Source organism: Gouania willdenowi, chromosome 13 (assembly GCF_900634775.1).
Source record: "Gouania willdenowi chromosome 13, fGouWil2.1, whole genome shotgun sequence".
NCBI lineage: Eukaryota > Metazoa > Chordata > Actinopteri > Blenniiformes > Gobiesocidae > Gouania > Gouania willdenowi.
In genome coordinates, this window is record NC_041056.1 from 32708554 (window position 1) to 32723954 (window position 15401).

General features: G+C 41.8%; 1 protein-coding gene across 3 annotated transcripts in view; it reads right to left on the bottom strand.

The window, feature by feature from the left end:
• The window catches only part of nlrx1 (NLR family member X1), an 83757-nt gene that overhangs the window by 21152 nt on the left and 47204 nt on the right, over nucleotides 1–15401 (bottom strand). For 2 of the 3 annotated variants that reach the window (XM_028464239.1, XM_028464238.1), the window contains one exon: nucleotides 1272–1482. In XM_028464239.1, the coding sequence (XP_028320040.1) occupies nucleotides 1272–1482 (211 nt within the window). Of the gene's footprint in view, nucleotides 1–1271; nucleotides 1483–4308; nucleotides 4384–15401 lie in introns of those variants that run through there. The other variant, XM_028464240.1, reaches the window with a different exon arrangement.

Consider the following 15401-nt stretch of genomic DNA (forward strand, 5'->3'; position numbering starts at 1 on the left):
TTTGCCATGACTGTGAATAAGTCACAGGGTCAATCTTTGCAGCGTGTTGGTGTTTTCAGCACAAGAGATTTCTTCAGCCATGGAAAATTTTATGTTGCCGCCAGCAGAGTTGGAAGATCAAACAGACTTCGTATACTTGCTCTAGACGAAGAAACTAAGAAAAAGCAACACTTTCTATGCAATGTTGTATATACTGAAGTAAACCACTCTCTCATGCTCACTCAGTAGTTGGGGAGAGGCTGGAAGCAGTGAGAGATCCAAACAGACCCAGTTGTGGTGAAGCCCAAACAGGCTCCCACTTCTGACCTGACTTACAGTTCTCTTAACCCTCATACTACACAGAATCTGAGGGTGTGCTTCCATTATTTTTAACTTCTTTAGTTAAACGTTTTTAAAAAAGTTTTTAATTGTGAAATCAACACAAATTAGACCAAACGAGACATGAGGGGGAGGAGCGTCTGAGCGGCACGCACACTGATACTACATACTATTACTACTAAGAACCCCCTCGGGGGTGGGTGGGCGAGATGCTGGCGGGGGGCCTTAGGGTTGGGGGTTGGGGTTGGTGGCAGGATGCGCTGGGTGCTCGGCTGCTTTGGGGCTTCCATAAAGTGACGACAAACTTACAAAAACACAAAGAAAGTTCAAAGATCACTCAAAACCACATCCACTCAGAGAGCGAGAGAGAGAGAGAGGAGGAGAGGGAGGAGAGAGAGAGGAGAGAGAGAGGAGAGAGAGAGAGGGAGAGAGGAGAGAGAGCGAGAGGAGGGGAGAGAGGAGAGAGAGAGAGAGAGAGAGAGAGAGAGAGAGAGAGAGAGAGAGAGAGAGAGAGAGAGACTTGTACATTGAGGAAATCTTGGTTGGGGGGCACTGCAGGGGCACAGACTTCAATAGAGACGGCACACTAAATTTCAAATAATAAAACAACCACTTAATAATGTGTTGTATTAATGTATTAATATGTAGATTTAAAATGTACAAGCTAACAATTTTAATTTCTCTTTTGTGAATGTGGATGGGGTGGCCAATCAGATTTTCGTGGTTGGCATATGCCACCCTAGGCCATCCCTTGGGGCCCCACCCCTGCATGAGGCACTACATTGTATTTTAATGAGTGGATTTGTTGTGAATTTATGGTATTTAGACTATAAGGGTAATTCAATTGCATAAAACACTTTCAGCTTAATTTGCTAAATAGGGAGCAATGGGATTAAAGGTTTCTTTCTTTCCTTTTTTGATTAATGTATGTTTGAGTAAGAATGTCTGTGTACCTTGAGCTGCTGCTTAACTCGGTCCCTGTCCCAGGATGAGGCGTTCTCTCGTATCACACTGAGGATGGGGTGCCAGTCCTCTGAGACATCGGAGCCTTCAGTGACAGAAGCCAACACTTTGACCCTTCGACCACTGCCACCGACACTCTGGGGAACGCCTCGGACGTATAGAGACTGTTTCCCCACATCGCTGAGGGGGTTCAAATACAGGCTGTAGAAAGGAGAGGAGATAAAAAAAACTAATGCAAATTAAAACTGCAAGCAGTGATAATGGGCCCTCGGACCTGCCGCACCCATCGTGACATGAGGCGACTCCTTCCTATCAATCGTGTTCAAAGTCAAACTTAACCCAAAGACTTCTAAAGATGTTTTTTGGTTTAGAAACGTTCACTGCCAAAGACGTCTAAAGACTTTGTGTTTTTCGGCTGGGGTTACGAGGAAATGTGACGAAGCTGAATATCTAGCTGTGAAAATCGAGCTTGTACCATGATGTAGTGACCAACTGGTGCCATGTAAGTGGCAGCAGCGCACCTTTGGATGAGAGATCACCCATGATTAGCAGAGCTCAGAGGGAGAGGAAAGGAGTTTGCAAGACAGAAAATGGCACTACGAGAGTGGATGCTGAAGCTCCAGCAAGCGCACACGCGACCAGAGCATGTATGGAACTAAGTGGAGTATTGAGAGTGTCGTGATGGTGAGGGCAAATGATCTAAAAACAGGGCAAGTGATGAGACTCGGCATGTCCGGGATGAGGAGGAAGTTGCGTGTACAGTAAGAAATTCATTAAATTCTGATCTGTATGGCGAAATAGTTATAATTTTGTCATCAAAATCCTGGTCTCAGTGTTGTTTTTGTACTTTTATAGTAGAAAACTAATGTCGAGGTGTCACTAAGCAAAAAAAAAAATTGCTTCAAAGTCACTAATAGGTTTTTTCAGGAAAAGCCGTTTTTCTCAGCTCGTCACAAACTGGCAATTTGTGCGAAACTTGCCTCTATTCAACTGTTGATTTAAGAAGACCGAAACAAGCTAGAAACAAAATTATTTTTTTGATGAAACTAGTGCGTAATCTTTCAGAATCTGGTATCAGATTTCAGATTGTCATAGTACAAATATTCTGTGGGTCTTAAAAAAAAAAAAATCAGTGAAAATAATCTAAAACGCCTGGCAATATGGGGGTGGCTGCTCTGAAAAGGGCTAGCAGTGAATTAGTTAATTTCGTACGGTGCGAGGTCTGGTGGCAGAGTGGAGCATCTGTCTCCCGTGAATGTCTGTGTGGTGCCGGTGAAAATGATTGTTTCATAAAATGTTCTTTTATAACTTTTACTCTGAATACATTTTAAGTGATCTACATTTTACTTTTACTCGAGTAGATTTTTACACCACTAACTTTTACTTCTACTAAAATTCCATCAAAGTAACAGGACTTCTACTTAAGTAGATTTTTTCTGTACAATTCCACCCCTGATAATAATAATCAATATCACTAATGCTGCTCACTGTGTATGTTTTTTAATCTGATCTGTCATTCCACAAGTGAAAGTGCACATAGTGTTTACAGTATGCCTAGTCAGAGGCGTTGCAACAGGGTAGGCAACACAGGCAATTGCCTAGGGCCCAGAGCAGAAGGGGGCCCCCGAGGGACGACTGATGTCAATTTCAATGACAAACTAATGTAACTGCTTTGAAACGCTGCAGCAACAGCGCATCGAAGATCCCCCTGCACGGGGCCGTTTCTGAGTAGTCACTGGTTAGTTGCTAGTAGGGGGCCCCGACAGACGGCAGATATCAGTGACAACTTGAACCTCCCGGACACATTACAGTGATACGTCGGGAACCTCCCTAATGGGGGGCCCCACTACTACCGGTCCCTGCATCAATGTGGTGATGTCACACACACACAAAAATGAAGCGGACATATCCCTCAATTCTACCAGTACAGTGCCCGTCGGAAGTATGCATTCATGTGGGAGCATAAGGGGAATAATTGCGGGTGCAAAATGTGGGTGCAATTTTCCTGGTTTAATTCTATGGGACATGTGCATGATAAATGTGTTTTTTACTCACTTTTATCTTTTTTTGTTTGGTGTATGTATGCTTTTTGGAGTCATGTGTATTTTTGTATCTTTCTGTTGTGTTTTTGTGCATTTTTTGTATAATTATTGTTTTTGTTGCCATTGTAGTGTGATTAAGGAGTCATTTTGTCTATTTTTTGTATAAATATTAAGTTTTGTGTATTTTGAGCCATTTTCATATTTTTGTTGTATTTTTCTGTAATGTATGTTTTTTAAGTCATCATTGTGTATTTTTTAATCTTTCAGTTGTCTTTTTGTGCATTTTTTGTATAATTATTGTTTTTTGTTGCCATTGGAGTGTTATTCTAGAGTTATTTTTGTATTAATATTGTTTAATTTTCTTTGTTATATTTTACTCATTTAGTATATTTTTATTATAAATACTGTGTGTGTGTGTGTGTACATCCATCTCCTCCGTGCGTTATCTTCACACACACGCATCTTGCTGAGAGACACGAAAGTACCACGAAAAATAAACGTTTTGAAAATGGTTTAATTTTATGGGACATGTGCATGATAAATGTGTTTGTTGTTTTTTTATACTCATTTTTATTTTTTTTGTGTGGTGTATTTTTCTGTAATGTATGTTTTTTAGTCATTTTGTGTGTTTTTGGAGCATTTTTGTATATTTTTATGCATTTCTGTTGTAATTTTGTGTACTTTTTGTATAAATATTGTTTAGTTTTTTGTTTTATTTTACTCACTTAGTATATTTTAATTATAAATACTGTGTGTGTGTGTGTCTACATCCATCTCCGTGCATTATCTTCACACACGCGCGCGTCTTGCTAAGAGAGACACGGAAGTACCGCGAAAAAAAAAAGTTTTGCAATTGCAAAGTCGCAACTCTCTCTAAACGGCTCTGTGTGCTCCGCATCAGCCGTGTGTGTGTGTGCGTGCGTGCGTTTACATTGTAGCAACTAGCATCTTTTCTTAGCACATAGAATAATATAAGAACACTTACCCTTAAGATAAGGTCGACTAACGTCCATCAGCACAGCCACTGCTCACAGTCATGAGACGAAGGACGAAGTGAAGTCTGTGACCGGAGATTTAAAGGAAGTTTGGAATCACGGGAATAATATTAAAGAACCATGAAATATTAACTTTAATGACTTTTAGCGGTACAGAAACGTTTTTAATATTGATCTTTTTTTTTTTTTTAACTCAAACAACCTGCGACATGGTGACGTCATGAACCCGGAACCCGAAGTAGCACGCTCTTACCGAGGGAGCCATAATTATAAAATTATTGTTTTGACCGTTTTGCTTCACCAAATTACTCCAAAATAACAGATGCACACACTCGGGGTATTTGGAACGTGGATGAATAGCAGTTGATTCACAGTTCATCTGTTTCGCCTTCAAAATGGATACCGGAAGTCGTCTCAACTGTGATCAAAATGGATGACGGAAGTCGTCTCTCAACAGATGGTGCGCAAGCGCCCCCTTACACCCTGAGGTCAAAAGCTGAATAGGTTTCATTTCGGGGCCGTCCAGAAGTGAAATAAAATTAAAATAAACATTATGAAATGACCAAATTACTCCAAAATAACAGACACACACATGGGGTATTTGGAACCCGTCGACCGAGTTTCAGGTCGAACTCGCACCGCATCGGGGAGATATTTGCCACACACACACACACACACACACACACACACACACACACACACACACACACACACACAACACACACACACACACACACACACACACACAACACACACACACACACACACACACACACACACACACACACACACACACACACACACACACACACACACACACACACACACACACACACACACCTCCCTTGCTTTTATAGGTAGATGGGACATGAACATGATAAATGTGTTTGTTTCTTTTTTACTCACTTTTATATTTTTTTTGTTTGGTGTATTTTTCTGCAACGTATGTTTTTTGGAGTCATAATGTGTATTTGTGTATCTTTCTGTTGTGTTTTTGTGCATTTTTTGCATAATTATAGTTTTTTGTTGCCATTGTAGTGTGATTCTGAAGTCACTTTGTGTATATTTAGTTTTGTGTATTTTGAGTCATTTTCAAATTTGTGTTGTATTTTCTGTGATGTATTTTTTTGGAGTCATGTGTATATTTTTTATCTTTCAGTTGTCTTTTAGTGCATTTTTGTATAATTATTTTTGGTTGCCATTGTAGTGTGATTCTGGAGTCATTTTGTGTACTTTTTGTATAAATATTGTTTAGTTTTTTTGTTTTATTTCACTCATTTAGTATATTTTTATATAAATAAATACCTCGTGTGTGTGTTTCCGTGAAATGTTTGAGACGCTGATAACCAAACTCCATAGACATTGTAGCGACAATCAGAAAAACAACAAAACTGCGCAAAACGTAAAGCTCCAATCTACATGAGTGAGTAAGTAATTTAAAGTATTATCTACAATTCAGCTGTCTTTTTTTTTTTTTTTTAAAACAAAAATTGTTTACCTTCGAACCGAGTGGTCAGAGCTTAACTTCCATGCACGGCACCACAGAGAATCCGCAGTTTTCCAGATGGAGTATTGAAAGGGTTGAGTTCAATACTGACTCTAGTGAACAGCGCGTTAGTGAGCAATTACACGGACAGTTATATGGTTTACACAATGGGAAAGTTGTCTACAAAAGACTCACCAGTGGCTGACGGTTTCAAATGACATATTCAGAGAGCTCCCGTGTTTGTGACGCTAACGATAGCATGGCACAGGAGGAAGTGGAGTGGCTGCCGTGGCTCACACACACGCACATCAGTGACTCACATCAGGCCCAATAAGTGACACTTAAGAGCTTTGCTAGTATATCAGCCACTAGGGGATGCTACAGCACTCCTAGCACCCTGACTTCCTGCAGCCCTGTATTCAAGCGTCTAATTTAACTTTCGATGTTGCACTTTGAGCATGATACAATGAAACAAAAAGTAAAGGTTGAAAAACAATTGGCTGTTGAAATGTTGCATTTTCAAACAGAGCAGGCAAAACTTCAGTTTCAGATGACCAAGCTGGAGTTAATTAAGAGTTGTAAGTCAGTTGAAGTCAGCTCTTGTGGTGTTGATGCGTCTTTGTTTGTCCCGGAGTCCTCAGAGTGTTTTAATGTGTTGGGTAATCTTAGGTTGCTGCCTAACTTTAATGAAAGTGATTCAGAGACTTTTTCTCGTTGTTTAGGCGTGTTGTGAAGACAAGTAAATGCCTGGAGTCTGAACTCATGTTAATGTTGCAATGCACGTTGACCGGCAGAGCTCAAGAAACCTATTCAGCTCTGTCAATCTTGGAAAGCCAAAGTTATCGTCATGTAAAGTCGGCTGTATTGAAAGCTTACGAGCGGTACCCGAAGCTTATCGCTATACGCGGAAAAAGGCTGATAAAAAGCCACATCTTGAGTTTGCTCGTGACTTAATTTTACATTTTATGCATTGGTGTGCTGCGATAAAACTTGACTCTTATGATGAATTGTGTAATTTCATAGTGTCGGAGCAGTTTTAAAAAATCAGTTCCTGAGAAAACGGCCCAACATGTTAGTGATCATATGGTGAGGATAGTAAATGAAGCAGCTGCCCTTGCTGACGAGTATATGCTGACACACAAACGTACTTACAGTGGCAGTGTTTAATGTGTAGGTGTGGTGAGTCATTCTGTTCCTTGGGGTAAGTCTAAAGGCTCAAACTAGGGATGCACCGAATATTTTTCTCTGTCTGACATCCCTCAGTTTTGCATGAAGAAGAACTTTTGGGTCCCGACCCACCAGTTGAGAACCTTTGGAACAGATATTGCTCTTTGATTTTTCCCATGCTGTTTGTTCCATCCTACTTGTTTTCTCCCCTTCCATCCATCCATCCATCCATCCATCCATCCATCTTCTCCCGCTTAGCCGTTTCCGGGTCGCCGGGGCAGCATCCTCAGTAGGGAGGCCCAGACTTCCCTCTCCCCGGCCACTTCCTCCAGCTCTTCCGGGGGGACCCCGAGACGTTCCCAGGCCAGCCGAGACACATAGTCTCTCCAGCGTGTCCTGGGTCTTCCCCGGGGCCTCCTTCCGGAGGGACGTGCCCTGAACGCCTCACTAGGGAGGCTTTCAGGGGGCATCCTATTAGGTGCCCGAGCCACCTCATCTGGCTCTTCTCGATGCGGAGGAGCAGCGACTCTACTTTGAGCCCCTCCCGAATGACTGAGCTTCTCACCCTATCTCTAAGGGAGAGCCCAGCCACCCTACGGAGGAAACTCATTTCGTCCGCTTGTACCCGTGATCTTGTTCTTTCGGTCATGACCCAAAGTTTATGACCATAGGTGAGGGTTGGAACGTAGACCGACCTGTAAATCGAGAGCTTTGCTTTTTGGCTCAGCTCCCTTTTCACAATGACGGACTGGTGCAGACTCTGCATCACTGCAGACGCCGCACCAATCCGCCTGTCGATCTCTCGCTCCATCCTTCCCTCACTCATGAACAAGACCCCGAGGTACTTGAACTCCTCCACCTGGGGCAGAACCTCATCTCCAACCCGGAGAAGGCACTCCACCTTTTTCTGGTAGAGAACCATGGACTCGGATTTGGAGGTGCTGATTCTCATTCCGGCCGCTTCACACTCGGCTGCGAACCGATCCAGTGAGAGTTGAAGGTCACGGTATGTTGGAGCCAACAGGACCACATCATCTGCAAAAAGCAGTGATGCAATACTGAGGCCCCCGAACCGGACCCCCTCAATGCCCTGACTGCGCCTAGAAATTCTGTCCATAAAAGTTATGAACAGAATCGGTGACAAAGGGCAGCCCTGGCGGAGTCCAACCCTCACCGGAAACGATTTCGACTTACTGCCGGCAATGCGGACCAGACTCTGACTCCGGTCATCACAGGGAACGAACAGCTCCTATCAGGAGGTTCGATACCCCATACTCCCGGAGGACCCCCCATAGGAATCCCCGAGGGACACGGTCAAATGCCTTTTCCAGGTCCACAAAACACATGTGGACTGGTTGGGCAAATTCCCATGACCCCTCAAGGACCCTGCTGAGGTGTAGAGCTGGTCCACAGTTCCACGGCCAGGACGAAAACCACATTGCTCCTCCTGAATCCGAGGTTCAACTATCCGACGGACCCTCCTCTCCAGTACCCCTGAATAGACCTTACCGGGGAGGCTGAGGAGTGTGATCCCTCTATAATTGGAACACACCCTCCGGTCCCCCTCCTCGACACATAACAAGGGCTCTGGAACCAGCCTTCTCGACAGGGGTTGGACTCTCTTCTACTCTGGAGTCGCCAATGGTGAGAGGCGCCGGGCCAGGGTGGCTATACTTCTTGCCCCCCGACTTAGTGCCTGTACGTTGGAGTTTACCCCGGTAGACGAGAGGGTAGCCTCCCTCCGCCTTCGGGTGGGGGGACGGATCATGACTGTTGTTTGTGCCTATGGGCCAAACAGCAGCTCGGAGTATCCACCCTTCTTGGATTCCTTAGAGGGAGTACTGGAGAGTGCTTCTGCTGGGGGACTTCAACGCTCACGTTGGCAGCGACAGTGAGACCTGGAGGGGCGTGATTGGGAGGAACGGCCCCCCTGATCGGAACCCGAGCGGTGTTTTGTTGTTGGACTTCTGTGCTCGCCACAGATTGTCCATAACAAACACCATGTTCAAGCATAAGGGTGTCCATATGTGCACTTGGCACCAGGACACCCTAGGCCGCAGTTCGATGATCGACTTCGTAGTCGTGTCATCGGACTTGCGGCCGCATGTCTTGGACACTCGGGTAAAGAGAGGGGCGGAGCTGTCAACTGACTGGTGAGTTGGCTCCGATGGCGGGGGAGGATGCCGGTTAGACCTGGCAGACCCAAACGTATAGTGAGGGTCTGCTGGGAACGCCTGGCAGAGTCTCCCGTCAGAAGGAGCTTCAACTCCCACCTCCGGGAAAACTTCAACCATGTCTCGGAGGAGGCGGGGGACATTGAGTCCGAGTGGGCCATGTTCCGTGCCTCTGTTGCTGAGGCGGCTAATCGGTGCTGTGGCCGCAAGGTAGTCGGTGCCTGTCGTGGCGGCAATACCCAAACCCGTTGGTGGACACCGGGGGTGAGGGATGTCGTCAAGCTGAAGAAGGAGTCCTACCGGGCCTTTTTGGCCTGTGGGACTCCGGAGGCAGGAGACAGGTACCGACGGGCCAAGCGGAGTGCAGCCACGGCGGTCGCCGAGGCAAAAGCTCGGACATGGGAGGAGTTTGGTGAGGCCATGGAGAACGACTTCCGGACGGCTTCGAAGAGATTCTGGACCACTATCCGGTGTCTCAGGAGGGGGAAGCAGTGCACCGTCAACACTATGTATGGTGCGGATGGTGCGCTGCTGACCTCGACTCGAGACGTTGTGGATCGGTGGGGGGAATACTTCGAAGACCTCCTCAATCCCACCGACACGCCTTCCAATCAGGAAGCAGGGCCCAGGGACCCGAGAGTGGGCTCTCCTATCTCTGGGGCTGAGGTTGCCGAGGTGGTTAAAAAGCTCCTCTGTGGCAGGGCTCCGGGGGTGGATGAGATCCGCCCGGAGTTCCTCAAGGCCCTGGATGTTGTGGGGCTGTCATGGCTGACACGACTCTGCAACATCGCGTGGACATCGGGGGCAGTGCCTCTGGATTGGCAGACCGGGGTGGTCTGCCAATCCCCTTAACCCTCTTAAATTGCTCCAGGAATCCAGATTGCTGAGGTGGGATTGGGGTGATGCAAGTGAAAAAAAAAATGATCTGCATTAGGTGGGTTCCATTAATTATCAAGGTAAAGTGACTGTAAAGTTTATATATAGTTGTAAATATTGATTAGAAAGTTAAAATCGATCAAGATTATTCTCCTGAGCTACAGAAGAAGCGAGCTAAGGTTCTCGCAGTCGTCAAGCAGTTAAAGCAGAAGGGCATTCAGGCAAAGTGCCTGTATCCAGCGCGACTGAAAGTCAAGATGGACTCGGGAGAAAAAACTTTTTCCTCGCTGACAAACGCCGTTGACACTTTGAGAGGGATGGGCGTAGAGGTGCAGTGTGGAGAGAAGGAGCGCATCGAGCAGAAACTGACTGGATGATAAAACATCAGCGCAAAGAGGAAGAGAGCCAGCATGCTGGCGATAGATGACTTAAAGTCCATGATTCTGGAAGAAGATGAGGCTGAATAGTCGGAGGTATATAACAACTAAAATTCACTTCAGTTCGATTTTAAATCAGGGCTGCTAAAGGTATACATATTGTTGAGCGTGTATGAACAATGCATAGACTGAAAGTAATAATAGCATAATACATAATAAAAATGTAAGTTGTCACAAAGCAAAAAAAAAAAAGAATAGAAGATCACCTGACGGACTCTTGACGTTTACATGAGTGGTTCACACTCACTAAGACCTTTCTTACATGCTAGTGTAATATTGGTCATTGTTGCACATTGTGTGCTTTTCACCACAGAGGGACTAGGTCACAACTCTCTGTCCCATTATCACCGGGGGTCAGACATGGTTATAGTTTATTTCTTGTGTCTGACTGGAAATGTGGAAGTTCTGTTCTATGTATATAATGTTATTGTTTTGTTTTATCTGAGACAGGTTGCAAATTTCTTTTTGTTTAACTTTGTATATTTGGAGTTAAATTATTTTATTTCTTTTTGTCAAACAGACGCTTGTGAGAGGTTATTTTACATTATTCAGTATAAATACAATGATGGCATTACTTAATTTAATTACCTACAACATAAAGGGAATAAACAACCCAGTTAAAAGAAAAAGGATACTTGGGCAGTTGAAGAAAATGCAGCGCTCTATAGCCTTACTTCAAGAAACACACCTTACAGCAACAGAACACCAAAAATTAAAGAGAATGGGTGGATCAGGTTAACAGTAGCTCTTATGGGAAATGCAAAAAGAGAGGTGTAGCTATACTATTTAATAGATCTGTGTATTTTCACTGTGAAAAAGTTTTCCAGGATGCAGAGGGTCGTTATGTTATGGTCATAGGAAGGATTGCTGGCTGTAAATTAACTTTTTTGAATGCCTATGCACCAAATGTACATTGTCCAACATTTTTCAAAAAGCTTGCAAATTTCGTGGCGGATAATGGGGAAGGTGTGTTGTTAATGGGTGGGGACTTAAATTGTGTACTGAATAATAGAATAGATAAATTACCATCATCCTCAAAACCTCAAAGTAGAATGTCTAAAAGTCTAATGAATATGATGAAGGATAGGGTTTATAGATGCATGGCGACACCTTCACCCAAAAGAGAGAGATTTCACCTTTATGTCACAAGTGCATGGAAGCTACTCGCGGTTGGATCACTTTCTGGTGTCTAAAAAAGACACATACAGAGTTAAAAACTGTGTTATCAATCCAATAACTATTTCAGATCATAGCCCAGTGCAAGTGACACTTGATTTGGGAATGGAGCCATGTAGGAAGTATTGGAGGATAAATGTTTCATTATTGACAGATGTTAATGTAAGAGAGGAAATAAGGTCAGCAATACTGGAATATTTTGCTTTGAATGACAACGGAATGGTCTCACCTTCTGTTTTATGGGATGCAGGGAAAGCCACAATAAGGGGGAAAATAATATCAATAGGATCAAAGTTAAAGAAAGAAAGACTTAAAAAAACAATTGGAATTAGAAACTGAAATCAAAAGATTAGAAAATGAACATAAACAAAGTGGAAAACAAGAAGTATTTAATAAACTAAAAGAGAATAGAACCAAATTGGATGAGATTCAATCAATCAATCAATCTTTTATTTGTATAGCGCCAAATCATAACCAATGGTATCTCAAGACACTTTACAGTAGAGCAGTCTCAAGGACGGACTCTTCATTTTATGGATACACACATATGCATATATACGTATATACACATACATATGTATCCCACACCCAACATGAATTCATCATGGCGGCAAGGAAAGATTCTGACATATAAGGCAGAAGGTGCCCTTAGGTTTATCGATAGAAAATACGATGAATTGGGAAACAAGGCAAGCAGGTTATTATCATTTCAACTTAAGGCACAAGCAAGTCGAATAATTCCTAAAATCAGACAACCTCATTCCAATGATGTCAAAACTAGTCCAAAAGCTGTAGCAAATACCTTTGCCAAATATTATGAACAATTATATAAGGGTCAATTTCTGGAACTGAAAGAAGAAAAAATACATGATTTCTTTAATAATCTTAAATTAGACAAATTGACGACAGATGAAGCCTCTGCGTTAGTAGAGCCAAATAGAGAAAAAGAGGTGAAAGAAACAATTATTAAATTAAAAAACAATAAGTCGTCAGGAATAGACGGGTTTGCAGGAGAATATTATAAAGTGTTTGTCGATGACCTCACTCCGGTATTATGTAAGTTATATAGTTATGTGTTAAATTCAGAGAACCCTCCAGAGTCATGGTCTGAGGCTATCATCACAGTCCTGCAAAAGGAAGGAAAAGATCCATTGTAATGTTCGAGTTATCGTCCTATTAGCCTCCTGTGTGTGGTCGTCATGGGACAAATAATATAAGGAGAGCATTAAACCTGCAGTCACTTATGGCAAGGGGTACTCAAACGTCAATGCTTCTCGGCTTAGATGCTGAGAAAGCATTTGACCGGGAAGATTGGCAATTTTTAGAACGAACATTAGCTGAGATGGGCTTCGGTGAAAAATTTACTAGTTGGTTCCGACTGTTGTACAAGAACCCCAAATCAAGAATTAGAGTTCATGGACATTGTTCTGACTTTTTTAATATAGAAAGAGGAGTAAGACATCACCCATTCTTTTTGCTATCAGTATCGAGCCTCGAGCGGAGGCATTACGGCAGGATGTTCAGATCGAGGGGGTTGAGGATGGTGGGGGGAGTGTTCATAAGATTTCCCTCTTTGCTGACGATATCCTGCTCTTTATAAAGCATCCTCTTACTTCAATACCTCGATTAATACAATGCCTAAAAGATTATGGAGACATATCTGGATACAAAATTAATCAAAATAAATCAGAGGCAATGATGATATCAGGAACATGGCCTAAACATTTAAACGAGATAGCGTCATTTCACTGGTCTAAACAAGGATTTAGGTACTTGGGAATTATAATAACACCGGAAACAACAAAACTTTTTGACGCAAATTATAATAAGCTAATTAAACAAATAAAAAGTCATCTGGCTCGCTGGGAAGTTCTTCCTTTGTCATTGTTTGGCAGAGTTGAGACCGCAAGGATGAATCTGCTCCCACGTCTCCTATTTTTATTCCAGTCATTGCCCATAAGAGTTACAATTTCCACTTTTAATATGTTAAACAAATTCATTTCTCAATTTATATGGCAACACAAAATACCCAGAATTAAACTTAAAACACTTCATTTGGCTAAAAGTAAAGGAGGTTTGGCTTTGCCAAATATAAAATTTTACTATTGGGCAGCTCAACTAGCAGCAATTGTGACTTGGATCGGTGGAGACGGGGAAGCAAAGTGGACTCAAATAGAACAAGGGGATGTTAAGGATGCTCAAATATCTGCCCTACCCTTAATGGATATAAAACAGGTCAATTAAAAGGAAGATTAGCAATGAATGGATAAAACATACAATAAAGGTATGGGCAGAAGTAAAGAAAATGCTTAAGGATGTTGGAACAATTTCTCGAGCTATGCCTATTGTGGGTAATGTAGATTTTCCACCTTCAATGTGTGACCATGGTTTTAGGAGATGGGCAGCTAAAGGCCTCATTATTTTTATCCAACTCTTTGAAGAAACACATAAAATCTTTCACACAACTTCAGGAACAATTTGATCTTCCCTCAAGTGATTTTTATAGATATTTGCAAATTAGGCACTACATTACAAACCATAAGGAAAAAGAAAGAATTGGCAAAATCCCAAACGGCAGAGAACAATATTTTTATCACAATTTCAGAAAAACACCTAAACATGTTTCTCATCTTTATAAAAGATTGTCAACAGACATTGTTGAAAATACTTACTATAATGTCAAGGAAAAGTAAGAATTAGAAACCAATACAGTAATAGAAGATGAGTTATGGGACAAACTCTGTGATAGGTGCCATAAGGGAATTAATAGTCAACAGTGGAAGGAATTCGACTGGAAACTTAAAATGCGTTATTTTCATACCCCTCTGGTTATTTTAAATTATGTGAAAGATCCCTCTTCAGCTTTATGCTGGAGACAATGTGGTAAAATAGGTGACCATACACATATTTTGGAACTGTCTAGTAATCCTTGCATATTGGAAAAGTATTAAAGAAGAGATGGAGAAAATTGTAAAAAGAGAAGTCCCCTCAAACGTAATGTTTTACTTACTGGGTGTTATATCAGTTGATGATTTCGATGCTGACCAAAGATACATTTTACGCGTATTACTACTAATTGCCAAAAAAAATATTACTGTTAATTGGAAGGCTCTAAAATCACCAACAGTAATTGAATGGAAACAGAGACTAAAACAAATGTATGTGATGGAAAAAATGACTGCATCATTACAAATGAAAGCTGACCTTTTCAATCAGCGATGGTACATGGTTAAACAATATTTAAATCTATAGATTAAAGAAAAAAAAAGGGGAAAAAAGGAGAAAAAGGGAAAGAAAAAAAAGAAAGAAAAAGGGAGGAAGGAAAAAAGAAGACAAAAGAAAAAGGATAAAAATGAAAGAAAGAAAAGAAAAAACTGCCCTAATGTAATGTGAGGTAACTGGGGTCTGTGTATATATATGTATATATATATATATATTTATTTTTATTTTATTTTTTATATATTGTCGGATATCACTATATTGCTGTGTATTAGTGTGCCATGTATGTTGAGAAGTGAATGGTCATTTTATGTGCATCGTATGTGTACAGAATACTTTCATTTATTTTCATTATTATTTTTTGTTTTTCACTTGTCTCAGATAATGTTCTTTTTGTTTTGTTTAGTGAAAACTATAAATAAAAAGTTAAAAGAAAAAGAAAGTTAAAAGAAAAATATTGTTGGACTGATGCCCTTGTAAAAGGCTAAATAAAACAGCCTTTTGTAAAAAAAAAAAAAACAAAAAAAAAAAAAACCTTTGTTTACTTA